Here is a 25184-nt window from a genome sequence, read left to right on the forward strand (position 1 = left end):
GAATCTATCATCCTTCTTACTCATACGCGGGACCCTTCTTGGGTAAACGGGCGTCCATCTCACCCTTGACAACGGCGTACACCTCGTCGATCGAGGGAGAAGAGTCGATCTCAACAACCTTGTTTCGTTCGCGGTAGTAGTCGACAACAGGCAGGGAAGTCTCGAGGAACGTTCCTGCTTCATGTCAGCATATCTCAGTGTGGTTTATTTAGGGGGCTGAAACGTACGGAATCGCTTTACGATACTCTCCTTGTTGTCGTCCTCTCTTCCACTAGTCTTACCCCTCTCCAACAATCGCTGAAGCAAGATCTCCTCAGAAGTGCTGAAGAAGAGCACAAAGCTAGATTTGCAAACAGATTCGTCAAACTTGAGGGCCTGGTCCATCTTACGGGGAAACCCATCGATGAGGAATCGACCAAAGCCGTTCGACCATCCAGGAGCAGAGGGGGGAGTGGAAAGGGTTTCGGTCATGGCGTTCTCAAGGAGCTGTACGGGTAGATATGTTTAATAAGCGCTGCAATAAAAACAGAATTTATTTGGGTTGGCTTACCTTGATGGTAACCTCCATAGGGACGATCTTTCCCTCAGTGATGTACTCGGTGATCATCGCACCGTACTTTGATCCTTCACGAGATCGCTCAGCTCGCAAAAGGTCACCAGCTAAAGTCACCAACATTCATTCGTTAGGCCTCTTTTTTTCAAGCTCACAGATGCCCAAGATTAACTGACCGGAAAGGTGCTTGAAGCCATACTCGGCAACGAGCTTCTCACACTGTGTACCCTTGCCTATCCGCTCATCTTCAGCTTTCTGTCCTCTCCTCAACCCTCTCATTCTCACCTCTCCACAAGAATACGATACATACCTGCACCAGGTCCACCGAGGACAAAGATCACAGTGACCTTGTTGGCATCAAAGACAGGTTTGTCGGAGAATTCGACATCAGGAGCGGCGGAAGCGTCCTTGCTGGTTTCTGGGCTGACAGGCGTGGGGGGAGTTTGGGTTTGGGTTTGGGTTTGGGCTTGGGCAGCAGCAGGCTCGGCGGCAGCATGCTTGTCGTGATGGTGATGATGGTGGAGCTTGTCCTTGATGGTGTCAATGACAGTCATGCTGATTATCGATGCGCTATATAAATTATGAAAGTATAGAGGTAAAAGCAATAGAAGGATAAACAAATCTGAAACGAAGCGCGACGAGCTGGCGGGAGGATGATCATTTTAGCTCAACAACTATAAATTATTGCGCTTCTGAACGGATCGGTGGAGCCAGCTGTGGCGCACTCCCCGTCTACCGTCAATAATAATGCCAACCAGCGTTGTATATCCCCTTCTCTTGTCATGCATGCATAGATGTTATGGTACAGATGTTGGTCATGAGTGGCAAGTACGTTTTTTTTTCTCTGGGCTAAGAATTAGGTCTGGAATGCAAGGATGACGCAAAAACGAATCGAGTTTCGAGCCTCACTCCAGTTCCAGCATCCTATTCGATCTGCTTCTTTTCATGGTCGGTGTATATGTACAGCATAACGGCACTGCTTCCTTTGCCCCCCTCTATCTTTACTCGGTAGCAGGTCCCTGCCCTTTATCAGCAGCATCATCCAGCGCCCTCTTTGCCATTTGCGCGAGAATATCGGGTCTGTCTGCAAACTCGATTAATCGAAGACGAAGGGCATAGCAAACTTGTGCGACGGTCAGCATTCGTCATGGGCTCTCAACGTAAGGGAACGTTCTACTCACCCTTCTCAATCTTTTCTAATGATCTTTGAGTCTCTTCCTGTTTCTTTGAGAGTTGCCTGATAGCATCTGGATTGACTGCGTCAAAATCTCAAAAAAAGAAAAAACGAATTATCAGCTTGTTGCAAACGTCGATCTTTGGTAGCAGCGACTTACGAGTCTTGACAGTTCGAACAAAGTCGCAGATGGATAATGGAGTCTCATGGTCACCAGTACCGAGAGCTTCAGGAGGTCACGTCATTAAGAGCTTTTCCGAAGAAACTTGCGGGAAATCTTGCATTAACGTACCGTTTGTTGCATATCGCATTAATTCGCCGGTAAGGTCAGACATCCCCAGGATGTAGTCTTCCGGCGTGACGAAGATCAACTATTCATCCCATCATTAGTCGTAGGACCGTTGTTAACGATATCGATCTTTAAAAATGCCACGGGGAATTGGGGCCAAAACTTACGGGTTCACCATTCTCGTCAGAAAGCGCTTTTTGCACTTGGTCGAGAGGCACCAGACCACCATGTTGCAGGTACCACATGAAAGACAAGCCTTCAATGTACTCTTCAAGCCCAGGTGTTCTTCAAAGCGCTTTCCATCAGCATCTGTTGGCCCATGTCTACATTCTCCAAGCCTTGCACACCCACATGGACTTTCTCCACTTCCAGAACCCACTTTCCCAACTTTCACCCGGCCTGGCATCGCTCAACTCTTGTCTGATATTCTTGAACACTGCAGCAATCTCTCTTTCCTTTTTCTCGGCCTCGTTGATGTTTTTCTGACGTTGAGCTGGCTGGGAAGTGGCTCCTCGGTGGAGGTGGAAGATGAGTTTCTTGGACAGCTGGGTGATTGATCGAGAGAGGATGATGAGCTTTTCTCGCAGGGCATTCTACAGGATAGTCCGTTAACACGTTAACATCGGTACCAGGGGAAGAGATCAAGAAAAGATAAGGCTTACCTCGTCGTCCAACTCGGCCCGGTAGGCCTCAAATGTCTGACCCAAATGCTGTCTCCTCGACAAGGTCGCGAGAGATGATGATGATTCTGCCAAGGGCATCTCGACGTCTGCTGCGGCCATTATTTTTTCCTTTCAGTGCTTAGTATTGGCTTGTTCAGAATGTCAAGATGGAAGCTAGTGGTAAAAAAGCAAGGGCAGAGTTAATATCGCATGGATATGTCCATCGTCGGTCTGTGAATCTTGCGTGGTTGCTATATAACGGACGAAAGATTATGAAGGCGGGAACCGCCGCTTACTTTGCAGCACCGGCCGCCGACCCGATGTTTGTAATGTTTCAAACAGCAACAAAATACCCAGGCAAAAGTGCTGTGACTTGTTACAAATGTAGCGGCAATCGAGTCTTTTATGATGACCGCGTATGAGAAAGAAGTAGGCGATCGCCAGGGGATGGATATTAATAGGGAATGGAAATAGGTCCGAAATTCGGACCATTTTGCTGGTGTTGAGAATCGATCGTTGACCATTTTGCGGTTGGGAATCGATCGTAAATTGTACAAATGTTGTCCCGATCTGTGTACGTTCGCTGCACCCTGTCGCACGTCCATCATACATATATACTGAAGATGTAGCAACCGCCTTTATTCCGGGATGACTAGATGGCATCCACTTCTTTTCCTGTCCTGGCTCGTAACAAACGCGCTAGGAATAGCTTTGACGGATGGGAGGAAACCAAACAAACCGAGGAGAGCGTGGGAAAGAAGCAAGTCCCCCGCGCCCGGCCTCCACCCGAAGCTACTCGGACGATTGAAGTTTACGTAACGAATGCCACCTCGACGGCATACAGATGCGCATGGCAGTCCTGGCTTCTCTCATCTCCACCCCGCGATGACCCGCCCCTCGCTGCTGAACGCACAGACGCACGCGCTCCTCACGCTGCTCAACCTCAACAACCCGCCGCCGGCAAACCCGGCGGCGGCCGGCCCGTTCCCCCGCCCGTCCTCCCCCGGCGCCCCGTTCGACGACGCCGCCCAGCCGCCCCTCGTGTGGAAGGTGCTGATCCTCGACGACGCCAGCCAGGACGTGCTCGCCACCACGCTGCGCGTCCAGGACCTCCGGGAGCAGGGCGTCACTCTCCACATGTGAGTCCTCCGTCGCCACGCCGGCCGTGTTGCTCATGCACCCACAGGCAGCTGCACTCGGCGCGGCCGCCACTCGCCGATGTGCCTGCCGTCTACTTTGTCTCGCCGACGCTCTCCAACATCCGCCGCATCGCCGAAGACCTCAACCCGCCCTTATACGCCTCCTACTACCTCGCCTTCACCTCTTCCCTGCCCCGCTCGTTGCTCGAGGAGCTCGCATCTCTCATCTTGTCCAACGACCCTTCCGGACAGACCGGCCAGCTCATCGCCAGCGTCACGGACCAGTTTTTGGACTTTGTCGTCCCCTCACCGAATATGTTCTCCCTCTTGCCAAGGAGAGAGCTCAGGCAGGATGCCGACGGCGCGGCAGGGAAAGGAAAGAAGGGGAAGGATGTCAGGGAGGAATGGGTGGAAGGGCGGGGAAGTTACGTGGTTCTCAACGACCCGAGAGCGACAGAGGTTGATATTGAAGAAGAGGTTGGACGTATTGCCAACGGACTGTTCAGCGTGATCACCACCATGAGTATGTCGACTAGATGCCAACGGATGGATAAAGGCTGATTATTTTGGCAGACATGACGCCTATCATCAGGTGTCCGCGAGGTAATGCGGCAGAGATGGTCGCTCGTCGTTTAGATGCCAAGCTGCGCGACCATATCGCATCAACCTCTTCCCGCAATACACGCGATGCATACACTGTCGATGCTCTCCAGCGTCCCCGTAAGTCGCCAAGGTAACATAAATACTATTGCTGACGAACGTTGAACTAATAGTCCTCGCGATTATGGACCGAAACATTGACCTCATCCCCATGCTCTCCCACTCTTGGACATACCAAGCTCTCGTGTCCGACGTGCTCGACATGAAACTCAACAGAGTCACCGTCTCTTCCCCCGAAAACGGTCGTCTCACAAAAAAATCTTACGATATCGATTCCAAAGATTTCTTCTGGGCCAAAAACGCGGGCAACCCTTTCCCAGCCGTGGCGGAAGATATCGACACTGATCTGAGCAAGTACAAGACGGATGCGGCTGAAATCACGAGGTCAACAGGGATAAGCGATGTCAATGACGTTTCCCAAATCGACTTTACATCCAACACTGCAAACTTGAAAACCGCCATTACCGCTTTACCCGAACTCACCGCGCGCAAACAGATTCTCGATACGCACATGAACATTGCCACCGCATTGTTACAATCCATCAAAGAACGTGGACTGGACAACTTGTTCCAAGTCGAGGAAACAGCGAGCAAACAGACAAAAGCTACCATCCTCTCCGTCCTGAACGGCGCTACCGACGAGCCGGGGCAAACTGCCTCCCCTTCCCCGCTCGACCAACTCCGCTTGGTCATCATCTACTTTCTCTCCACCCAAGATGGGGCGCTTTCAAAGGAGGATATGAAGGAGCTCGAGGGCGTGTTAAAGGAGCACGGGGCGGATACGCGCGCATTGGAATATGTGAAGAAAGTGAGGGATATTCATCGCATGTCCACGTTGGCGGTCCAGCCGGCCGTGGCGGCCCAGAGTCAGTCGGGAGGTGGAGGTGAATGGACAAGAGGGTTCAGTGCGCTTGGTAACCGTGTAAGTCTTTCCCTTCACTCTGCCCTGCATCCACACTCATCAGATCATTATTTTTTCAACATAGATCACGGATAGATTAAGAGAAGGCGGTATCCCAACCGTAGGGCTCGACAACCTCATCTCTGGCGTCAAATCCTTCCTCCCCGCACGGAAAGACCTCACCCTAACCCGGCTGGTGGAAGCGCTCATGGATCCGGCATCGGCGTCTAGTCAAGCATTGCAGGATACGGATGATTACCTGTTCTTCGATCCGAAAACGTCTCGCGCGAGACCCGGTCATGCAGGTGGTGGTGGCGGTGGAGGTGGTGGCGGTGCCGGTGCCGGTGGCGGGGGAGCAGGCGGACCAGGGGGAGGAAGAAGTCAGTTTAGTGAAGGGTTGGTGTTCGTAGTAGGAGGAGGAGGTTATGTCGAGTATGGCAATCTGATGGATTGGGCGAATAGGTCGGGAGGCGGTGGGAGAGATGGCGGCGGCGGTGGAGCAGGTGCCGGCGGAGGAGCGGGGGCGCAAGGGGTAACGGGACAAGGAGGAAGGAAAGTGACGTATGGCAGTACGGAGATTTTGAATCCCGAAAAGTTTTTAAAGAGTCTGGAAGAGCTGGGGAGTGTCTAGCTGTAGGATTTTTATGGAGTTCTTAGATGGGGACCATTGATGGATGTGCATGAATAAAAAATAAAAATAAAAAATAAAAAGACGTAGAATGTTGACGTTTGCATACTCAATATTAAAAAAAAAATTAAAAAAGGAACGTTCATTTCGTTGATCGTTATGACATCCTACCGTTGTTCCCCCAAATCTAACAATTTCTATCCAAACATCTTGGCAAACGCCTGCCTTTCCTTCTCCCTCCTCGCCTTCCTCTTCGCCTCTACATCCTTCAACAATTTGATCACCCCGGCATCCCCTGGTACACACTCCAACGCACCCTTCAAATCCTTCTCCGCAGCTTCGTCATCCTTCTTGAGGACATACGCCTGAGCCCGCCTGTAAAGGGCCTTACCCTTCTCGGAAGCTGAGAGGTTTGGCAAGGTCAAGGCTCGGGAAGTGAGGGAGACGACCAGGGAAGATGTGTTGGGCGACGCGGGGAGCTTCAAAGCGCACAGGGCAGCGTTGGTGAGAAGTGGGAGTCGGAGAGAACGGAAGGACTCGACCAGTTCGGCGGGGGAGTCATTGGGGAGTACAGGGTGGACGTCGAGGTACCTCAATGCCTTTTGGTACTTGTCCAACGCCACCGCAAAGTTTCCCGCTTTAAACTCCTTTGTACCCACTTCCTTCAGCTTGCCGGCTACGACGAGCGCTTCTTCAGGCTTCTCAGCGTCCACACCTTCTTCGTCCTGAGGCCAGTCTTCCCAGATATCACCACCATCAGAGCCGGCTTGTTTGGCTTGACGTTCAGCCTCGAGCTGGGCGAATTCGTCGGGGGAGAGGACGCCGGCGGAAGAGATGGTGACCGCCTGGTCGGGACGGTCGGATGTGGTGGGGATGTTTTCGATGCGGCGGACGAGGGAGCGGTTGTAGATGACTCGGCCGAACACGACGTGCTTCCCATCGAGATGTGGGGTGGGGACGCTAATATAATGAAAGCAAATGTTAGCCGCTGTCTGTGGTTCGTCAAGACCAGACGAATGTAAAAACGTCCCGTGTTTTCTACCTCTTACATGAGACGAGAAGACTTACGTAGTAATAAAGAATTGAGATCCATTAGTACCAGGTCCGGCATTAGCCATGGAAAGAAGCATAGGCTTATCGTGCTTCAATTCAAAGTTTTCATCCTCAAACTTTCCTCATCAAGTCAGCCAACGCAAAACAAACAAAACACAAAGCACTCCTCTAGAATCTTTGGAGGAGGACGGAGGATTCGACTAACCTTCTCGCCATAGATGGACTCTCCACCGGTTCCGTCGCCCCTGGTAAAGTCACCACCTTGCAGCATGAAGCCCTTGATGCACCTGTGGAAGCTAGACCCGGCATACGCGAGCTTAACGCCGGCTTCGTTGGTCTTGTCTCCGATACAGAGGTGCTTAAAGTTGTTGGCAGTCTACAAAAACTAATGGTTAATAATCGTGGGATCCATGATAGCCAGACATTTGCCCCGATCTCCCTGCCTACTGCAACTGACTCTTGAGGCTGCAGGCATGGTGGCCAGAGATGCATAAACAGACATACCTTGGGGACAACATCGTCAAAGAGCTCGAAAGTGAGCCTACCAGCAGGCTCGTTGGCGATGGTGATGTCAAAATAGGCGATGGTATTGGACATCTGGACGTTTCGACTCCGATGGCGTTAGAAAGATGCGTGTGAAAAGGAAGGATGGGATGGAAGAGAGAATAGATTTATATTTATATTCGTTTCTCCCCTTCCAAAACGGATGAGCGACCTTCGAGAGAGTTCGAGAAAGGTGGTGGTTGAGGTTTGAGAACAAACAGCCAGTCCCGGGGGGCTTACGATATGCTCTGAATAAAAAAGAACATGATCTGATGGAAAGATACATGCATTTTTTTACTTTTACAAATTATGTTTGCTGTATTGACACATTTCACAGTATGCCTTCCACATGAATGCATTGATTTTACAAATTATGTGTACTGTATTGACACATTATTGGAATATGCCTTCCACAAGAATGCATTATTTTTACAAATTATGTGTACTGTGTTGACACATTGCGCAGTACGCCTTCCACAATAGAAGACTAAGACGTACTCGAGAAGGTGACACTCTCCGCTTCGGTCTCAATCTGGCTGTTACAGTTCAGGAAGTTATAGTTCAGGCAGTTAAAGCTCCCGACACATTGTCCTTCCTTGATCAACCTGGCTTCGACAAAGTGCTATTTCAAGGGGCATTGAGATGAGCGATGCAAATAGGATACCTGAAATTTACTCATTCAGCATCCGTTCATCTATTCAATGCGCCAATTACGCTTTGGATACGAGATGAGGAAAACGTACCAGTCGAATCAGCCGCTCCAACAGCACCGATCCTAAACTCTCTTTCCATCGCCTTCTTCTCCATCTCCGTCACATTCACAGTTCTTCGATCCCCACCCATCTCATTATCGCCATCAGCGTCATAGTTTTCACTGACACTGCCTTCTCTGCCCACGTGGTAAAACGTGTTGACATACCCGCTCCCACCACACAGCCCTTCCAAACAAATTAATAAGAAAACAATTGTAATACTTCTATCCACCCCACCATCTCCGTCTGCTGGAGGAGTGTAAGCAGGAGAGGAGAAGAAAAACGTCTTTGCTTGAAGAAAAAGAAGGGAAAGGACTAGGAATTGGATGATAGCCGGTAAAGGGAGAAGTCGTTTGGGTATAGGCGGTAGGCCGAGGGAGAGGGATGAGCGGGAAAGAAAAACAAAAGTTTGGTCTGTCATTTTTGGTGTATCCGTGATTAAAATTAAGTAATCTTTTTCTAGTCTTCAAGGGACGGGATAAAAGGGCAACATACAGGTAAGTGACCAAAAAGGATAGTAATCACGAGGAGATTTGAAGAGCCACGACCAAAGTCCGTACGTTGGCAATGGAAAAACCAGCGTAGGTGCTACTCCCTAAACCCAAACTCGGCCATCAGTCATCAGTCTTCATCGAGAAAAGTGGGACAAGGAGAAGAAGGAAGGAAGGGAGATGAACGCACAGAGTTGATGACATATTCCTCCACGTAAACTGCACAAAGCGGAAGCATGTATCTCACCACCAATGGTCGCAGCAACTTCATCTTTTCCTGTGTCGTCAACCTTGAAGCTCTCATTCCCATTAATCTCTTATCCCCATCTGTTAATTCCTCTCCATCCCTGTTCCTGTCTCTGTCTCGATCGATAAACCCGGAAGATAAGAGAGGCGTATGTTGTGGGACATACTCGGATGATGGCACTGAGATGAGGATTGCAGGAGGCCGAAAATTGTTATTATTCGATAATGATGAAGACATTGGAAGCCGTTGATAAGGAGATGAGTCTGAAGAAGCCTCAAGATGAGAAAAGGGAGGCAGGATGTATTTGTATGTAATTGGAAAAAACAATGGTAAAAACTATACACAAAATCAGTCAATTCCCGGAGCTCTTCACCACACGTAATGCGATGCGAACAAATGGAATGAGTTTGGCTCACACTAGACAATCCCAACCCACCTTTCACACCCAAGCCTCTTAACAACCACCATATCCCTGCACCTGCTACACCCGCAAACCCGGTTCCGCTAGACCATGCTCCCAAAGCCGTCTTGGACGTTGCCTCAGTAGGGAGGGTGGTCGTGAGTTGTAAGAAGGTGAGTTCTCCCATACCGGAGGATAATGAGGCTAGGGATATCCCGAGGAGACGTGGAGATAGAGATGAGGATAATGCGATTGTCTTTGTTAGGAGTGTCAGCCACCGAGCCATTGAAGCCTTCCAGCCAAATGACGAAGAAACTTGAGAAAAAAAGGAATGGAAGAGGGAGGCTCACTATTATACCAAACCAGCTACAAATTGTACAAAACCCCACTCTCCTAGTATACCGAATCTTTCCATTTGAGAGCAATGGCCAGACAACTTTGGTGATCAACGCAGGGAAGATGTTGAACAGCGCGACAACACCTTTGGGAGTATCGGCCGATACGAGGTCCAACGCTGCTGATAAGATGATCACGTACAGGACTATCATGTGTCGATGAGTAGAATACATTGTTTAGCTCGTTATTTTACCCCCTCACCATGACAGCTTCCCTGGAGCTGAGAAGCTGAGCCGGTCGCTCGATTGCTCTGCTCAGGACTCACCATTGTTTAAAAGACCGAAGATCATGAACGCAGCAAATAACCGCTTGTTTGCATGTTTCGACCCTGTCAGCATCGGCAGTTCATCCAATGCTTGATTATCTTTATCCATAAGCCGTATCAGCTCACTCCACTACTGTATGGTGTGCTTACCAGCTATGAATTGATCAATATCCTCTCCATCAACAGAATCGCCCCTCCTACCAGGCTGATTTTCATTTCCAGTATCCGCGTGATCATCCGATCCGAGTGCAGGAGTGGTTTCGGTTATGGGTGTGGTTATGGTGTCAGAGTGCGGTGAATATCGGTGATGCACATTGTTATGAGTGGTGTTCATGGGAAGTGGAGTGAGGGGTACGGAGGCCATTCGCCCGCACTTCTGGTATGGGCGTGTATATATTGGGCGGAGCGGTATGCGTATATAGAGAGCAAGGTTGTAAAATCAAAAGAAGAAAGATATAAGTGTGGATTTGTTTTGATAAAGACAACTTCAAGGACAATTAACGCGGACCTGATGACGACGGCGCCCTTTCCGGCATTGTCAAAGACCTTGTTGATGAGAGTAACGTTACATCCCGCAGCCCCGATATTCCAGTCTTGCCATACTGACTGTTTACAGAGTACAACTTACTTACCTCGTAGGCAAAGCCTCTGCATAGATATTGCAAACATTAAGACATATATACACCGCATTTGAAGCGAAAGCCATCCCATCAATCACGCATCGGGCATAAATCATGGACCAATCAGGCGTAGAGCCGTTCACCAGCAAACAGGCTATACCCACTAATGTTGTCACGTTCAAAGGTGATTGATACGTTCTGGGTTTTGTTAACATCGTTTCTGTGAATTTCGGTATTGACAGATGCCTTTTAGGACGACGGATACCGGCGAGGATAGACCCCGAGGCTGTAAGTTCTCAACCAGACTTTCAGTTCGAACGGAATGGAGTAGTTTAGCAAGCAGCAGCCTGATAACAGATATTGTAGCGTATAACTTATATCGTCGAGGTCATGGCAGCATCCTTTGCTACCGAGGAACATCATATTACCCTCTGTCTGAGAGATGAAGAGGACAACCTTGTCACTCAAAACAATCTGCCGAGCAAAGTGTACAATCACGACACTCTAAAGTGAGCACTGGTATTATACCTGCTGTATGGTAAATATTGACAAGGAGTACTGTCCCAGGCTCTGTGCTTCGCCAACGACAGAAGCTCTCATCGTAGTAGCTTCCCTTAAATCTACCCGTCGCAGATCATTAGCAGAGTCTACGCCCGATACCCCGCCAGCGGAAGATGTTCTTCCCCTCAAATTGGCTCTCTTCAATTTCCAGAAGTTTGTCAGCGAAGAAGAATTTACTGCAGAATTTTTACTCAAGGGAGGCATGCGAACATTGGTCAAGATTTTGGAGTCGGAAAATGGTTTAACGGGAAATACTCTCGCTGTAAGACTTCAACTCACTCCTGTCACGTTGGCGCGATTGCTTACTGACCTTACTATGCAGTATGCTCTCCAAGGCATAAGAGGTGTTCTTGAATATGAATCAGCCTGGGCAGATCTTACGGATACCTTTATCACCCGTATCTTACTCTTACTCATCTACGCTACCCAGCCCAACGTCCTAAGACCTGCAACAGCCATCATTCGTAAACTAGTAATCTCTCGTCTATCCTCTTCCCATCATGATAACCCACCAGAACTCTTAATTTCGGCATCGACAAAAGCTCCAGGACTCAAGCCTGGATTGGGGCCTGGGCCGCGACACGATGTGATTGGAGGTAAAAATCGAGCGAAACGCAAATCTAGAGAACTGACCCCCGCGGAGAAAGATCAGCACCACCATTATAAAGGTCATTCGTTATACGGCTTCGATAAATTGTACATTTTAATCAAACAACTCAACATTGTATCATCAGGTGAAGATGAAGGATCAGTCGCCAATGCCGAGTATCTTTTCAAAATACTTGTCAAAAGGCTAGAAGGTACAGGTGACTTGGAGCTAGTTGCACAAAGGTGAATGATACCGTGATTACCTTTTGTAGGAGTAGAAGCTTATTGTTGAAAACAGTCTTGGTTTGATCAATGCTTGTCTGAGATCAGGAAATCAAGAAGGTAGCAGGCAGTATAACGAACTTGTATGGATCTTGGAAAAATTGGGGATCTGCAGATATGTCTCTGTGCGTCCCTCCTATGTCTCTATCATCTCCGTTCCTCGTTACTAACTATTCATTCAATCGAAAATTCCCAAAAAAATAATCAAATGTTATACAGCGCTTAATACCAACAAGCACAAATAACATCATCTCTCCGCATATTCTCGATTTCCAATCCCGTCTCTGCGTTATACTGCAACACAAGCGTCTACGATCCGTGCGGCCGGGACAGTATAAAGAGCATGAAAAGATGTTGAAAGATATATGGGAGGCGGGAAAATTGGGAGAGTTGGCCAAAAAAATAGGGGGAGAAGCCGGAGATGGGGGCTGGGAGGCGATGAGCGGTGGTCAACTTGGGATGAGTACGGGGGCCGGACTGGGAGCAGAGCCCGGAACGGGAATGGGAAAGTTTGGGCTAGGTTTAGGAGAGATAGATAGAGGGGTGAAAGGATGGTGGATGATTGGATTAGGCGAAGAAGACCAGGATGGAGTGTTGGGTGAGGGTGCGATGTTTAGGGATGTAGGTGAACTGGGTTTAGAGTGTCTGGTAAGAACCGGAATCGCTTTTTCAGTGCGTGTCCAAAGCATGACTGATGTACTTGGGGTTTAGCACTGGTTTGCGACCCATGAAGAGAGGTTTAACAACGTGAGCACTGTATACTCACTCCCCAAGAGGGGGAGGTCTGGCATAATATTGATGTCGATTTATCTCCCGTAGCTTGTGATGGAACAACAAGCCAAACCTGCTGAAAGGCGATGTCCCATCGGCAAAGCGAGGTATGTCCATATCACCCAACCATACCTGATCTGGCCTCAACTGAACTGGTCCATCTTCAGCGCCGAATGTGTCAAGCTGCTTTGTGAGCATTACAAGATCTCGCAGGCCGGCACAGGCCATCACGCACCTACCTCTTTCCAACTATTCCTGTTAAACTTCCCAAACTTGCACCATCTTGTTTTGAAGTTCTTCCTCAGGTGAGCTATTCTGAGTTTCAACATTGTCTTTGGATTTGGAGCTGACAAATATTAAAGAATGTGGCAAGAGTCCAACTCATGCACCCCCGACTTCTATCGCCTCACCCATCTCATCCGCTCGCATCTCACCCTCACCCTTTCTCCTACTACCACGTCCCTCATCGCAACCACTGCCAATACCACTCGTTCCTCTTCCTCACAAACTACCTCTATCGATGAGCTCTTGCCCGAATTAAGCAAAAACTGGTTCCACCTGGAACAAGATTTTCTCACCACCGCTTATCGTACCATCCGTGATCGGCAGATGGATTTTTTGGAGAAAGAAGGAGGGATGATGCGGAGGAACGCGGTGAGAAGTTTGAAGAAAAAATTGGGGAAGGAGGTTTGGGATGTTGTTTGTGAACAGAGGGTGGGGTGCATGTTGCAAGGTGGATGGTTTAATGCGGCGAGGTTGCTTGTACCGGGTATGGTTGTTATGGCGAAAGCGAATCCGAGTAAACCATTGAGATTTTTGCGTCTGGTAAGTTTTGAGTGTTTTCGTTTTTGTTATGGTTCGGTGCTTTTTAGATGAGAGCTGATGCGGAAGGGCGACGTTGTAGTCGGAGGACAGAAAGACGATTGCTTGGGACGATTTTGAGCAGCGATCCGGAAGTCCGTCTTTTGAATCTCTCACGCACCGCAGTGAGTCCTTTCTGTGCTCAGAGTATCGCCAGTCATTTGATATCATGGTTCATATGCAGTCAAAATCTCTAGCATCTCTTCTGTCAAGCAAGAGACTAGCACTCCAGTCAACTCTCGCTCACCCAACCTCATATCCAAGCTGAGCTTCTCTCTCATCTCATCTCTACCAACCGCCACTGGTGTGACTTTGGAGAAAAGTTTGCTGGATTTGGATGCGATACATGCGGCGCAGCTTGCAGAATGGAGTGATGGGATAAAGGTATTGAAAGATGGCGGAATGACTAGTCAAGATTCTGCAAACTACATACAGGCAAGTTTGGTTTATACCCTAATTATCAGTCAGTACTGACTCCCGATGAAGATCTTGACAGAGTTGGCGTTGAACATCAGATTGTTGGATATCACCGGAGATGGTGTAGAGATTCCAGAAAACGTTGATATCGGGCCTGGTCAGTGTATTTTTTTGCAACGACTATTCTGCAAGCTGAATCACGGATAGCGCCTAGAAGCGTTGATTTTGTCTTTGCCAAATAACGTTCTGAGGGGACGATATATATGCTTATAACTGTACAGTATAGTTGTTAATTATACAATAATAATAGTTACACGGAGAAACTCTCTTAATAATATGTACATATCTTCCACCTCAAATTCAATATCACCACAGTGCCTGATCGCAATCAACGCAGAGCGCCATTCCCATAATGCACAGTAACTACTCAAGATCGTTACAGAAGATATATAGCCGAATTGGCCGGGACAATAGACGGTGAATCGGCAGGTTGTCTGACAGTTGAATTCCATTCAGATGAAATCTTCAGGATTCATGAAAAAGTGGACTCAACCTCTGTTGAAAGATACAGTCTGACGTTCTACTCTGGTAACTGGCCTAACTACTACGGACTAGTAGTAATGTATCGTACAGACAGGACACGCATTTCTCCAAAATCCTGAATTTTAGTTGTCCACGAGACGAAGGCAGGATCCTCTTCTCGAGGAAAAAAGTAAGGATAAACGCCTTCCTTTTTGGCTTGAACAGGACCTGTTCCTGAACTGCGGAACTTCATTATTAGCCTGCCTCGGTGGGACCTTTTCCCCAGTCAAATACACTTTTCGGCCCTAAACCGGGCTCAGAATTCTTCATCGACCCGTCGCGCGGGACTCAATGCCGTAAAGAAGAAGCTTCATTTTGAGCATGATGGGGGGATTTTGGGTAACAATAATAATTTTGTTATCTACTGGGAGATGGATTGTCGCACTGTAGTTACGTTGACATTCGACTTTCGATTTTTCAGGGTCTGGGTGCCCCATTGGCGTGGACTCCCCAACGGGGCCCAAACAACACATCTTCCGTGGGCCATTCCTGGATCAGGTACCAAGTCGTCAGACATCACAATGTTGAACCCAATGAAGGTCAACATATAACTGTAACTGTAAGGCCACATGATGGCACTGCGAGGAAAAACTCACTAAGGCCACATCTGTTTCATCCCATTGACATCCACATCTACATGTCGAAGGACCCAACTGCCGCCGAGCAGGTGGTACTCGACCGCGTCAAGGGTGATATCGAAGACTACGATGATGTTGTCCAATCAGCGCGACAAGGTATGGAAAGCGAGAAATCGCTATCACTCAAGGAAAGTCTGAGACGCTATCCACGAGCGGTAGCTTGGTCCGTCTTGCTATCCACATCGCTGTAAGTGACCATCTGGGCCAAATCTTTTCTATTTGCAAACAGCACTGATCGGTTGCACGTGTAGTGTTATGGAGGGTTTTGATGCCATCCTCATCAGTAACTTTTATGCTCTTCCTCAATTTGTCCAGAAATATGGTGTTGAGCTTGAAGATGGTTGGTCTATTACTGCCGCTTGGCAAGCAGGTCTCACCAACGGTGCCAACGTCGGTGAAATCATCGGTCTCTGCATAAATGGCTGGGCATCTGAGAGATTCGGTTATAAGAAGACAATGATCGGTGCCGTAGGTTGCTGCACATGTATACAAACCACGTGACGCTGATGTATACTTCAATGGCCCTTCCAGCTTATCATGATGATTTGTGCTATCTTTATTCCCTTCTTCGCGCAAAATATTCAGACCCTGCTGGCGGGTGAGATCTTACAAGGGTAAATCTCACGAAACATTTGATGTTTTTTGTCAAAGCTGACGCCTGTTTGCTCTCAGGATCCCCTGGGGTATCTTCCAGACTCTAACTACCGCATACGCCGCCGAAGTCTCTCCAGTAGCTCTCCGACCGTATCTGACGGCATATGTCAACCTCTGTTGGGTAATGGGTCAAATTATTGCTTCCGGAGTCCTTCGATCCGTTCTGTCAATGGAAGGGCAATGGGCTTATAGGCTACCCTTCGCTCTCCAGTGTGAGCACCCCGGCCAGAGAAAATGGCCGTCACTAACAACAACTTCGATCACAGGGATTTGGCCCGTTCCAATTTTAGTTGGCTGTCTTTTCGCCCCCGAATCACCTTGGTGGCAAGTACGAAACGGCCGACACGATGATGCTCGACGAACAATTCGACGGCTCTTTAGCAGCCCTTCTGATGAGGAGGTTGAGAACTCGCTCTCCCTCATGAAACACACCAACGCCATTGAAAAGACCATGGCCGAAGGTACTAGCTACTGGGATTGCTTCAAAGGTGTCGATCTCCGCAGGACAGAGATTGCGGCTGGAGCTTGGATGGTTCAGAATCTGTGTGGCGGTGGTCGGTCTTTGCCTTATGAGGTTTATGGGCCCCCGGCTGATGTACTTGTCTTTGGGTAGCATTTATGGCCTATTCTACTTTCTTCCTGGAGCAAGCCGGTCTCCCTATTACCCAGGCCTTTAACCTGTCCATTGCCCAGTACGCTCTCGGTATCTGCGGGACTGTTGTTTCATGGGTAGGTATTATTTCTTTGGATATAGATAATGAGCTAAAATGCCCCTTTGTTCAGATCCTTATGGGAAGTGTTGGCCGAAGAAGACTATATTTGGTCGGTCTCGCCGGCATGGTCGTCTTCCTTGTAATCATTGGAGCACTAGGCTTCGTTTCAGTCTCAAATTCGGGTGCTCAGTGAGTTCAGTCCTCGGGCTACTCGACGCTGATTGGCGCTTCTTCCTAGATGGGCTGTTGGGGCTTTGCTTCTAGTTTACACTGCATTATACGATGCTACTGTTGGTCCTGTTTGTTACACCATCGTCGGTGAAATTTCCTCAACTCGGCTCAGGGCCAAAACCGTTGCGTGAGTAGCAATTGATAATTGCCAATTTTTTTACTCTGTCTTTCAGTCACTGGCTAATCAACACCACCTCAATAGCATCGCTCGAATCGCATACGTCATCATTGGTATCGTTAACGCTGTTATCATGCCTTATTTCCTCAACTCTGCGGAGTTGAATTGGGGTGCCAAGACCGGCTTTTTCTGGGGCGGGTTTGCTTTCCTATGTCTCATCTGGACGTTCTTCAGGCTTCCCGAAGCCAAAGACAGGACATATGGCGAACTCGACGTCCTCTTTGAGAACAAAATCACTGCCAGGAAATTCGCTTCGACAACCGTTGATCAGTTCGCTGACCACGAAGGCCATTTTGACAATATTATTGCAGTCGAAACATTTGACGGAAAACTGTCTAGCAAACCTTCAATCGCCCATGTGGAGTATTCCCTAACGGGTTTAGAAAAGTAGACGCTTGAGCAAAGCGAGATCATCAAGTTTTAACAGGCTGAATTCGAAGCAAGAATAGACGAATTACATTTGTGGTAGTTTGCATCAGGGGATTTTTTATTTTTAATAGGTTTTCTCATTGGAACAAGTTGTACTGGGTAATTGAGTCATATGTACGTCGATGTGCGTGACTATGCTTTTTAGTCTTAATCTCTGCAAGGTATCAAATTCTAACGGCAGAGGGGTTCCCGAGCTTTGGGCGGAAGGTTGAGATATGGACTGAGAAGTACTGGGATTTGAAGAAGCTGTAGACAAAGGTACTTCCGAATTCACTGCGGGTTGGGAACTAGCAGGCTCCGGTGTGGTCGGCCCTGAACAAGCAACCAAAAAGTTCGAAATGGATGCAGAGCTTGCCCTACAGAGTTAGGAGATCGGCTTCCTGATGACGAGGTTGCTACCGAAGAACTGACAAGTGGGTGCGAGCTGGTGGAGATTGAATTTGAGGGTTCGGCAGAAGTAGGATCAGCCCGAGAACTTAATTGGCTCTGCAGCCGCCGAGCTTAAGTGCTGTAGAGGGAAGAGATGTGATTTCTGCTGGACGCGGCGTTGCTTTGCTTTGGCAAAGAGGTTGTGTCGGATGATGTAGGTCCCAAGTTGATGCAACAGTGATGGAAGATTAGGAAGAGGAAGATGGTGAAGGTTCGAGAGAGGGAGACGAGGAAGGTTGGGCAGCCGGTTCAGGTGAGCGCGGTCGCAGAAGACGCAGATGGATCGTTAGATGACGGCGCAGCCGATGATTGTTTATGAGGTGAAGCAGACGTAGAGGCAGTAGCAGATACAATGGTTGATGATACAGTACTATTCCTCATCCATATCTTCCATGTCACCATCCAGATCTCTGGCTTCCACACCCTCTGCACCGTCCCCGAAATCATCATATTCGTCGGTGTCATCCATATCCTCTATACTGGCATCGAGATCTTGACCTCGCGCCTCATCGTCGTCTTCATCTGGTAAAGTGTTCACTGGAATAGCCATGGAGTTGTCTTCTTGGCGATGCTCATTATCTGGTTCTGAAGGAGATGGTGACTGATTGAGAAACTACGTTAAATACCGTTCACTCAAAGCAAATCAATTTACATACGGGAGCAGAGTCCATTTCCATCTGTGTCTGCCGTCTCCCGAAGGGTAATAGGAACCGATGGCCAAACATGTTTACGTTCATCTTTTACCCTATTTAGCACATATCGTTCACAATACCAAATTCAGCAACATACCTGCTCGTGCTCCAATACGTCCTCTTCTATTGCAACTTCCTCATCTTCTCTTCCCAGCATCATTCCTGCAGGATTCTTACCCATCAAAGCTCGTCTTTCAGCTCGTCTCATCAATTTGTTGATCTCATCTCTCTCTTTGCAATAATTCACACCACGAAGGGAAGATGTGCTGGGTCCAGCTTGGGGTTGCGGTTGAGGTTGATCGTTAGGAGGGTGCAAGAGAACGTGATTGAGGTGTCTGCGCGGCAAAAGCGGGTACGGGGAGAAGGAGTACAGGGTGTTTGGTTCGAGAGACGGGAATGGTGTTGATATGTCTAATATCATTGGTAATGGCTATTCCTTGACGTTCAAGTTGCAAGTATTCGATCGACTGATATAACGACGAAACGACTACCTACGAAGAAACGAATGGTGAGAACAGCGGTAAACAGCGCATAAATAGGCAGGTTCCCCCTTTGTAAAAACATTTTACGTAAAATTATCAGCCTCCATCAACCTGTCCGTGCAACCGACGCTTTACTGAACCGCACGCATACTACGTATTTATAGTTACTTTGTTGATATTCGTCCTTTCTGCGTGTACGGATCAATTTGAACCGCACCAACCCTACGACTGTGCAGCAACGCTTGACATGATAAATAAACCTCAATTTACTCCCAATCTACATCTACAGATGCTTATCGCACATCGTCCCCATTACCATCATGCTATGTAATGAGGATCCCCTTAATGGGCTAGTCAAATGAAATCGAAATCAAAAGGCTTTGATGTGTCACATATGCATTTTGATGAACTTCTATCGGCTTATACCAAACCCCCATAAGCCATTTCCACCAAACCAGTCCAGTTCCATTCTTCAGGCCTTTCCCTAAACCCTCTCAATGCGTCTTGCCTCTTCAGTCTTTCATCCTTCTGCTTGGCCGACTCCCCTGGCACAGGAATATCAGTGCAATAGAACCTCTGCAAGGCCAAAGCCAACAACTGAGCTTGTTGCTGGGACAGCAAGAAACCTGGGTTAGCGAGACTCCCAGGAGGGCCAGAAGCGGATGCGGGGGAGATTTCGCCTCGCATAAGGACGAGAGAGTGGGTCTGGGCGAGGTCGGGGTAATGAGTCAAGACGAGGTAAGGTTGGGCCCATTCGCCAGACTTTTTAAATTCTTCTAGAGGAGTGAAGATAGCGGAGGTGGTTAAAGGTAAGGGTTCGGGATTAGGTTCGGAGGAAGGAGGGGAAGAGGCAGTAGGGGTCGGGTGGAAGAGCCACTGAAGGTAGAACATTTCGTACTCGTCGGTCTTCATCTCAGGGTGATTGGCAGCTTCAACGGGAGCTTCTGATAATCGAGGAAGGGGGATGACGAAGAAAGGGTTTTGTTTGGCGAGAGCGAGCATGGAAGCGTATGTGGATGCAGGGAGGGACGCAGAGAGGAATGAGTTGGAGAGGGTAGGGTGGGAAGTGTGATAGGCATTCCAGATTTGGGAGATGGCGTTAGTGTCGTGTGGGGTAAGGTGAATAAGAGGGAGATTGATAATGGATGACAGGGGCTATACGACAATAAGCGAGTATTACAGACCGTTCTAATCAGAAACAGCTCACCTTGATACCTGACTTGTCACCCTCGGCCTGCGAAACCTCCTTCTTCTCCAACTTCTTCTTTCGCTCAGCTACGACCTTCTTCTCCACCGGATCCTCCTTGAGTTGCTTCTCAGCCTTGATTTTTTCTTCTGCAAGTCTAGCAGCTTCCTTGGCAGCATCAAGCTTGGGTTGAAGTACCTTCTTTTTGAGCTCTTCGATATCCTGGACGCCTTCCCTACGATCGAACACTCAGCGATTTCTCGGATAAATTAGCCAATGGGGATAGTTAGAACTCACTTTTCAGCAGCCTTTCTCAATTTATCAGCATATTTCTCTTCCATCAACTTCTTTTTTCTTTCAACTAACTCTCGAGGGTGGAGCTTCTCTTCAAGGTCGGAGAGGATATCACTTCGGCGAAGAGTGGTGGAGAGAGATCGAAAGGGGAAACGAATTGGAGTAACAAGCGAGCGAGGCAAAGAGCGGGTAAGTGTTCTATATGCCATTTTGAGATATCTCTTGTGCGGCTTCTAGGGGATCTGTCTAAGTTTAAATAGCTCTTTTTGCAGACGTTTCCAAATAGAGAAAATAGAGATTATGCGGAGTCGCGCTCGAAAGTATTCCGAGGACATCTTCAAGCATCTCGGAATTTTCTGATGACGCTGGAACATGACCGCATGAGTAGCCTTTGAATTACGTAAAAAGGTGGAGGTTAACTATCTGCTGTTTTGCATCCTGATTGAGTCAGGACGGAGCCAAAGTGAAAGATGGACAGCACAAATTCAGTACTGATTGATGCAGGAGTCAAATAGCTCTGGCAAAATGCCGGCAGTGGTATCCCTACTAGTCTGTACCATTTATTTGACGCGGCGGCTAAAGAGCAGGCTATAGTAACATGAAAGTCCATGCGAAATCGATAACATCGTCTAGACAATCTGTATGTACTTTTCGTCTGACTCTCAGTCCTTATGATCCATTCACCTCAACGGCACCCTCAACTGCCTCATCCACACCACCATCTGGAACCAATCCATCTGCCAGCATTCTCTCCAACTTCCTCACCTCGTCCGCCGTTTGCGCTCTAGTAAGCGCCTCCACAACTCTTCTCTTCTCATCTGGTGTCATTAACCTTCCCTTTGCACCTGGTCCCTTTTGCACGCCATTTGAAGGGAGAGCCTTGATACTCAAAGTAGAGCCAGGAATGTTGGATGTCGTGGGGATTGAGAGCTGGTGGGCAAGGGAGTTGGGGAGGGAGGTGAGCGGGTCGGTGAGGAGTTTTCTGGCGGATTCACGGACTGAGTCTTTGATACGTTCGAAATCGAGAGTATGGAGGTTTCCCTTGGCCACCTGAAAACGAGTGGTCAATGCCCGGTCTAGCGGTTTGATAATACTGACAAACCTTCCAAACTACAAACTCCTTGTAGTGTTCTTGTTGAGTTACAGGGTTTCCTCTGAGGGAGAGATGCCGTAAGGATGTCAATGTTTCGAGAGGAATAAGGGAGGCGAGGGATGAGATAGCATTATCGGTAAGAACTAAACAACAAAGTCAGATACTGTCGCTTCAAATAAAGACTGATAGTTGCACGAACCGAGAGTCACAAGATTAGGGATCTGCAAGCACGACGTCAACTAAAGGATTGCATGAAATCCAACACACTCACATTAGGAGGTAATGAGGGGCTGATTGACGATATTTGGTTGTTGGCAGCATGTATAGCTTGCAATCGTGGTGCTACACCAATCCATGAGCTCCCGTCCTCAAGGTTCTACTCACATCAACACCTCAAAGCTCTTGACATACAATTGGGAATGTTACCGAGAACAGTAATGGAGTTGTCGTTAAGGTTGAGAGTGTCGTATGTCCCTTGGTGAGATGCCAAATTCTCAATAACGGGTATTTGAAGTCCTACAACATCCTGTCAACGATCCGATCTTGCAACTGTCAAGCTGTGCTCGCCTACCCCTAAGCTCCAATTCTCTCTCCTTCAACGGGTTCAAATGCTGCGGTGCGTTCAGTAACTCGTTCAAAAGGTGTGCCGGGTCCAGATGTGACTAACAGATGGCGCATTCGAAACAAACTATAGAAATGTCATGTTAGCGTATGCTCCATTTCATTGTCGAACCAACTTACATCGTGAGTGAGCCTCATTTTGGGGTATTACACTTTCTGCTTCTCTGTTTTTGTATCTCTGTCCGGTACTGTATGGTGTCCGAACCCGTCTGTTTAAGCGGATGGGTTATATCGATAGTAGTGTATGCTGTATATGCATCCGCCAAAAGGCTCTATGTAAACCATTCATGCAACAGCAGCGAGTAACCAGACTCCACGCGTATGCCCGAAACACCGACATGTGGCACTTGTTTGTGCCTGGTGGTCCAAGCGTGTCGTGTCTCAGCGTCGCGTCCGACTCTGCTGCTGGTTGCTTGTGCCAAAGAAACAACATCACACCTACAGTCCAGTCATCCGCCTTCTTCCTTCCTACCCCACCGTGGTCTCTTTATTTTCCTGCCCACACTCATTTGCCACCCCCAACAATGGCCGATTCGTACTATGAAAACCAAAGCCACTCACCATCTCCCCAAGGAGAACAATACTCGAACGACAAGATTCACCACTCAGAGAGGATAGCTTCTCCCAATGGAGGCGGTGTTTCTACCGAAGGATACCTTGCGAATAAAAACACAGAGCCTACTCCAGTGGCTGCTGCTCCTGCGAGGAAGAAACTTTCTAGCTGGGTTGGATTTAGCAACTTGCCGAACCAAGTGCACAGACGGAGTGTGAGGTGAGTGTGCAGTGACGAATTGAGAGAAAGCTGTGTCTGTCTTGCTACCTCTGGATGGACATCATATGGCGGTATTTTAACGGCTTATAAACTGATGCGGTTCGTAGGCGAGGTTTCCAGTTCGTGACCATGGTTGTCGGTAAGTTGTGCACAGACCTCCATACGGAGAGACGGGCTGACCGCATTATAGGCGAATCTGGTCTCGGTAAATCTACACTCATTAATACCCTCTTCGAGACAAAACTTTATCAACCCAAACAGATCCCTACACCAGGTGCGGACAGGGGAAAGACCGTTCAGATTGAAAGCATCTCTGCTGGTGAGTCGCTTGAAGCGCAGCCGGATGGAGCACAGGCTAAGGCGATAGTGCAGATATCGAAGAAAATGGTGTGAGACTCAAGTTGACTGTGGTGGATACTCCTGGTTTCGGTGACTTTGTGAACAACGAAGAAAGGTCTGTCAATCTTGGTCGTACAGCAGACAATAACTCACCATGATCTGTGTAGCTGGAAGCCCATCGTCGACAATATTGAAGCCCGTTTCGATGCTTTCCTCGAGCAAGAGAACCGGGTTAACCGTTCTAAGCTTCTTGATAACCGCGTTCATGCTTGCCTCTATTTCATCCAGCCTACCGGCCACTCGTAAGTCATCATAAATCATGGCTTGGACCTCTGCTGATTGCGTTACAGTCTCAAAGCCATCGACATCGAGTTTATGAGGCGACTGCATAACAAGGTTAACCTTATTCCCATCATTGCTAAGGCCGACACTATGACCGATGATGAGATTATCGCTTTCAAACAAAGAGTATGTTGTGGTTCACGTCGGTATTGTTAATATTCACTGACTTATGGTCGTAGATTCTCGCCGACATTGCTCACTACGGCATCCAAATCTTCCAGCCTTTCCAGTACGAAAACGAGGATGAGGAGACCATTCAGGAGAACGAAGAAATCATTGTATGTCCTTTATTTACTGCCATGGCGACCCGGTTAACATAGGTTGCAGAGCAAAGTGCCTTTTGCCGTTGTTGGCTCCGACTCTCTTGTTCAGTCTCCCGATGGTCGACAAGTCCGAGGCCGATCATACCCCTGGGGTGTCATCGAAGTTGACAACGAGGACCATTGCGACTTTGTCAAGCTTCGTCAAATGCTTGTCAGGACCCACATGGAAGAACTGCGAGAACACACCAATGATGTGCTGTACGAGAATTACCGAACTGAAAAGCTTAGGGCGATGGGTGTTCAGCAGGATGAGAGCGTGTTCAGGGAGACTAAGTAAGTGCACCACGCATCATCTTTCTCTAATTGCTGACTATTTCCTGCAGCCCCGCTGCCAAGCAAGCCGAAGAACGCGCCCTTCACGAGGCTAAGCTCGCTAAAATGGAAGCTGAAATGAAGATTGTCTTCCAGCAAAAAGTCCAAGAAAAGGAACAAAAGCTGAAACAGTCTGAAGAGGAGCTTTATGCCCGCCATCGGGAGATGAAGGATGCTTTGGAGAAGCAGAAGCAAGAGTTGGAAGACAAGAGGAGAAAGATTGAGAGCGGTCGACCATTGACACCTGAAAAGGGATCTGTAAGTCAATTTGGCTCAGAGAAAAAAAGGAACCAAGCTGACTTGCGGATTGTAGATCCAGCAAAAGAAGCGATTTGGTCTCGGCAAATAAGCTTCCCCTTTTTTCAATCTTGTGCTTCCTGTTTACGATCTTGTCTACGTCTCAACATCATGTACATAACGCCCAGTTTCCGGTCTCGCATATTCCCAAAAATGGTTACCCGACCTTTGGCTATTCAACTCCTCGTAAATCCCCCATTTGTGACAATTACCACCCTTATCTTACCGCTCTTAACGACTTCGTCAAATCTCCTCATGGAATGAGAATAGGACCTTTCGAGGCTTTGTGATATCCCCTTGGCGCATGCACTCGCTATCTTGTTA

The 25184-nt window shown here is 48.3% G+C and overlaps 11 protein-coding genes across 12 annotated transcripts in view; 4 read left to right on the forward strand and 7 right to left on the reverse strand.

The window, feature by feature from the left end:
* Positions 1-1184, reverse strand: part of CNF00400 (UMP-CMP kinase, putative) — a 1245-nt gene extending 61 nt beyond the window's left edge. Inside the window, exons 1-5 of the mRNA XM_571305.2 lie at positions 864-1184; positions 730-786; positions 551-660; positions 228-486; positions 1-174 (exon numbers count right to left, since the gene is read on the reverse strand). The exon at positions 1-174 is cut by the window's left edge and continues 61 nt beyond it. Of these exons, the coding sequence (XP_571305.1) occupies positions 17-174; positions 228-486; positions 551-660; positions 730-786; positions 864-1107 (828 nt within the window). The 5' untranslated portion in view covers positions 1108-1184 and the 3' untranslated portion in view covers positions 1-16. The remainder of the gene's footprint in view (positions 175-227; positions 487-550; positions 661-729; positions 787-863) is intronic.
* A 138-nt stretch (positions 1185-1322) lies between these two features.
* CNF00410 (hypothetical protein) lies at positions 1323-3108 on the reverse strand. The gene is made up of 7 exons (XM_024657327.1): positions 2679-3108; positions 2368-2609; positions 2184-2301; positions 2020-2098; positions 1888-1953; positions 1735-1821; positions 1323-1676 (listed from the first exon to the last, which is right to left on the reverse strand). The coding sequence occupies exons 1-7, from the start codon at positions 2796-2798 to the stop codon at positions 1555-1557; spliced, it is 834 nt and encodes a 277-aa protein (XP_024513021.1). The 5' UTR covers positions 2799-3108; the 3' UTR covers positions 1323-1554.
* A 407-nt stretch (positions 3109-3515) lies between these two features.
* Positions 3516-6071, forward strand: CNF00420 (SLY1 protein, putative). Its single transcript, XM_571469.2, has 5 exons — positions 3516-3817; positions 3865-4340; positions 4391-4537; positions 4591-5399; positions 5464-6071. Exons 1-5 carry the CDS (start codon positions 3564-3566, stop codon positions 6007-6009), a joined length of 2232 nt encoding a protein of 743 aa, XP_571469.2. The 5' UTR covers positions 3516-3563; the 3' UTR covers positions 6010-6071.
* Positions 6042-7752, reverse strand: CNF00430 (peptidyl-prolyl cis-trans isomerase, putative). Its single transcript, XM_571478.2, has 4 exons — positions 7564-7752; positions 7265-7435; positions 7075-7175; positions 6042-6966 (listed from the first exon to the last, which is right to left on the reverse strand). Exons 1-4 carry the CDS (start codon positions 7654-7656, stop codon positions 6204-6206), a joined length of 1128 nt encoding a protein of 375 aa, XP_571478.1. The 5' UTR covers positions 7657-7752; the 3' UTR covers positions 6042-6203.
* A 202-nt stretch (positions 7753-7954) lies between these two features.
* Positions 7955-10620, reverse strand: CNF00440 (basic amino acid transporter, putative). The gene is made up of 7 exons (XM_571477.2): positions 10154-10620; positions 9843-10033; positions 9509-9748; positions 9036-9428; positions 8850-8949; positions 8346-8768; positions 7955-8266 (listed from the first exon to the last, which is right to left on the reverse strand). Exons 1-7 carry the CDS (start codon positions 10260-10262, stop codon positions 8172-8174), a joined length of 1551 nt encoding a protein of 516 aa, XP_571477.1. The 5' UTR covers positions 10263-10620; the 3' UTR covers positions 7955-8171.
* A 107-nt stretch (positions 10621-10727) lies between these two features.
* On the forward strand, positions 10728-14606 carry CNF00450 (hypothetical protein). 2 transcript variants are annotated; one of them, XM_024658554.1, is made up of 15 exons: positions 10728-10957; positions 11027-11061; positions 11140-11282; positions 11341-11596; positions 11657-12165; positions 12221-12329; positions 12424-12852; positions 12916-12951; positions 13024-13082; positions 13143-13280; positions 13338-13800; positions 13880-13961; positions 14021-14271; positions 14323-14410; positions 14461-14606. In XM_024658554.1, the coding sequence occupies exons 1-15, from the start codon at positions 10888-10890 to the stop codon at positions 14493-14495; spliced, it is 2703 nt and encodes a 900-aa protein (XP_024514482.1). In that variant the 5' UTR covers positions 10728-10887; the 3' UTR covers positions 14496-14606. The 2 variants fall into 2 exon arrangements, with proteins under 2 accessions (XP_024514482.1, XP_024513022.1); XM_024657328.1 differs by having other exon boundaries at positions 14323-14606.
* Positions 14607-15256: 650 nt separating this feature from the next.
* Positions 15257-18470, forward strand: CNF00460 (alpha-glucoside transport-related protein, putative). Its single transcript, XM_571470.2, has 9 exons — positions 15257-15660; positions 15725-15941; positions 16005-16087; positions 16146-16339; positions 16394-16681; positions 16741-16856; positions 16911-17029; positions 17079-17198; positions 17274-18470. Exons 1-9 carry the CDS (start codon positions 15473-15475, stop codon positions 17638-17640), a joined length of 1692 nt encoding a protein of 563 aa, XP_571470.1. The 5' UTR covers positions 15257-15472; the 3' UTR covers positions 17641-18470.
* Positions 18367-19267, reverse strand: CNF00470 (hypothetical protein). Its single transcript, XM_571476.1, has 3 exons — positions 18897-19267; positions 18764-18844; positions 18367-18708 (listed from the first exon to the last, which is right to left on the reverse strand). Exons 1-3 carry the CDS (start codon positions 19218-19220, stop codon positions 18478-18480), a joined length of 636 nt encoding a protein of 211 aa, XP_571476.1. The 5' UTR covers positions 19221-19267; the 3' UTR covers positions 18367-18477.
* Positions 19268-19661: 394 nt separating this feature from the next.
* Positions 19662-21068, reverse strand: CNF00480 (hypothetical protein). Its single transcript, XM_571475.2, has 3 exons — positions 20765-21068; positions 20489-20702; positions 19662-20436 (listed from the first exon to the last, which is right to left on the reverse strand). Exons 1-3 carry the CDS (start codon positions 20968-20970, stop codon positions 19702-19704), a joined length of 1155 nt encoding a protein of 384 aa, XP_571475.1. The 5' UTR covers positions 20971-21068; the 3' UTR covers positions 19662-19701.
* Positions 21069-21350: 282 nt separating this feature from the next.
* On the reverse strand, positions 21351-22735 carry CNF00490 (conserved hypothetical protein). Its single transcript, XM_024657329.1, has 8 exons — positions 22596-22735; positions 22522-22542; positions 22426-22465; positions 22266-22370; positions 22126-22196; positions 22054-22075; positions 21864-21997; positions 21351-21811 (listed from the first exon to the last, which is right to left on the reverse strand). Exons 1-8 carry the CDS (start codon positions 22611-22613, stop codon positions 21431-21433), a joined length of 792 nt encoding a protein of 263 aa, XP_024513075.1. The 5' UTR covers positions 22614-22735; the 3' UTR covers positions 21351-21430.
* A 155-nt stretch (positions 22736-22890) lies between these two features.
* Positions 22891-25183, forward strand: CNF00500 (septin ring protein, putative). Its single transcript, XM_571311.2, has 10 exons — positions 22891-23247; positions 23355-23386; positions 23438-23566; positions 23620-23701; positions 23754-23888; positions 23937-24054; positions 24108-24206; positions 24256-24524; positions 24575-24821; positions 24877-25183. Exons 1-10 carry the CDS (start codon positions 23000-23002, stop codon positions 24910-24912), a joined length of 1395 nt encoding a protein of 464 aa, XP_571311.2. The 5' UTR covers positions 22891-22999; the 3' UTR covers positions 24913-25183.
* The last annotated feature ends 1 nt before the right edge of the window (position 25184 follows it).

Source organism: Cryptococcus neoformans, assembly GCF_000091045.1.
Source record: "Cryptococcus neoformans var. neoformans JEC21 chromosome 6 sequence".
NCBI classification, from domain to species: domain Eukaryota; kingdom Fungi; phylum Basidiomycota; class Tremellomycetes; order Tremellales; family Cryptococcaceae; genus Cryptococcus; species Cryptococcus deneoformans.

Coding starts and splice junctions, on each gene's coding strand:
- CNF00430 (XM_571478.2), bottom strand. CDS start 7,656: ATGTCCAATACCATCGCCTATTTTGACATCACCATCGCCAACGAGCCT. Junction 7,436..7,563: donor TTGACGATGTTGTCCCCAAG/GTATGTCTGTTT, acceptor TAGTTTTTGTAG/ACTGCCAACAACTTTAAGCA. Junction 6,967..7,074: donor TCTCAATTCTTTATTACTAC/GTAAGTCTTCTC, acceptor TCATTATATTAG/CGTCCCCACCCCACATCTCG.
- CNF00440 (XM_571477.2), bottom strand. CDS start 10,262: ATGGATAAAGATAATCAAGCATTGGATGAACTGCCGATGCTGACAGGG. Junction 8,950..9,035: donor AGGAATATGTCATCAACTCT/GTGCGTTCATCT, acceptor GTTTGGGTTTAG/GGAGTAGCACCTACGCTGGT. Junction 8,267..8,345: donor TGGAGCGGCTGATTCGACTG/GTACGTTTTCCT, acceptor AGTAAATTTCAG/GTATCCTATTTGCATCGCTC.
- CNF00490 (XM_024657329.1), bottom strand. Junction 22,076..22,125: donor GCCCCTCATTACCTCCTAAT/GTGAGTGTGTTG, acceptor TCGTGCTTGCAG/ATCCCTAATCTTGTGACTCT. Junction 21,812..21,863: donor AGGAGTTTGTAGTTTGGAAG/GTTTGTCAGTAT, acceptor ACTCGTTTTCAG/GTGGCCAAGGGAAACCTCCA.
- CNF00460 (XM_571470.2), top strand. CDS start 15,473: ATGTCGAAGGACCCAACTGCCGCCGAGCAGGTGGTACTCGACCGCGTC. Junction 16,088..16,145: donor GCGGGTGAGATCTTACAAGG/GTAAATCTCACG, acceptor GTTTGCTCTCAG/GATCCCCTGGGGTATCTTCC. Junction 16,340..16,393: donor GCTACCCTTCGCTCTCCAGT/GTGAGCACCCCG, acceptor CTTCGATCACAG/GGATTTGGCCCGTTCCAATT.
- CNF00420 (XM_571469.2), top strand. CDS start 3,564: ATGACCCGCCCCTCGCTGCTGAACGCACAGACGCACGCGCTCCTCACG. Junction 3,818..3,864: donor CAGGGCGTCACTCTCCACAT/GTGAGTCCTCCG, acceptor ATGCACCCACAG/GCAGCTGCACTCGGCGCGGC. Junction 5,400..5,463: donor TCAGTGCGCTTGGTAACCGT/GTAAGTCTTTCC, acceptor TTTTCAACATAG/ATCACGGATAGATTAAGAGA.
- CNF00500 (XM_571311.2), top strand. CDS start 23,000: ATGGCCGATTCGTACTATGAAAACCAAAGCCACTCACCATCTCCCCAA. Junction 23,702..23,753: donor TTTGTGAACAACGAAGAAAG/GTCTGTCAATCT, acceptor TGATCTGTGTAG/CTGGAAGCCCATCGTCGACA. Junction 24,207..24,255: donor AGGAGAACGAAGAAATCATT/GTATGTCCTTTA, acceptor CATAGGTTGCAG/AGCAAAGTGCCTTTTGCCGT.
- CNF00450 (XM_024657328.1), top strand. CDS start 10,888: ATGGACCAATCAGGCGTAGAGCCGTTCACCAGCAAACAGGCTATACCC. Junction 13,281..13,337: donor GTTTTGAAGTTCTTCCTCAG/GTGAGCTATTCT, acceptor CAAATATTAAAG/AATGTGGCAAGAGTCCAACT. Junction 13,962..14,020: donor TGAATCTCTCACGCACCGCA/GTGAGTCCTTTC, acceptor GTTCATATGCAG/TCAAAATCTCTAGCATCTCT.
- CNF00410 (XM_024657327.1), bottom strand. CDS start 2,798: ATGGCCGCAGCAGACGTCGAGATGCCCTTGGCAGAATCATCATCATCT. Junction 2,302..2,367: donor TGGAAGTGGAGAAAGTCCAT/GTGGGTGTGCAA, acceptor AGCGCTTTGAAG/AACACCTGGGCTTGAAGAGT. Junction 1,822..1,887: donor TGTTCGAACTGTCAAGACTC/GTAAGTCGCTGC, acceptor TCTTTTTTTGAG/ATTTTGACGCAGTCAATCCA.
- CNF00470 (XM_571476.1), bottom strand. CDS start 19,220: ATGATATTAGACATATCAACACCATTCCCGTCTCTCGAACCAAACACC. Junction 18,845..18,896: donor ACGTATTGGAGCACGAGCAG/GTATGTTGCTGA, acceptor ATAGGGTAAAAG/ATGAACGTAAACATGTTTGG. Junction 18,709..18,763: donor TGGAAATGGACTCTGCTCCC/GTATGTAAATTG, acceptor TTTCTCAATCAG/TCACCATCTCCTTCAGAACC.
- CNF00480 (XM_571475.2), bottom strand. CDS start 20,970: ATGGCATATAGAACACTTACCCGCTCTTTGCCTCGCTCGCTTGTTACT. Junction 20,703..20,764: donor TTGAGAAAGGCTGCTGAAAA/GTGAGTTCTAAC, acceptor GTTCGATCGTAG/GGAAGGCGTCCAGGATATCG. Junction 20,437..20,488: donor GTGACAAGTCAGGTATCAAG/GTGAGCTGTTTC, acceptor ATTGTCGTATAG/CCCCTGTCATCCATTATCAA.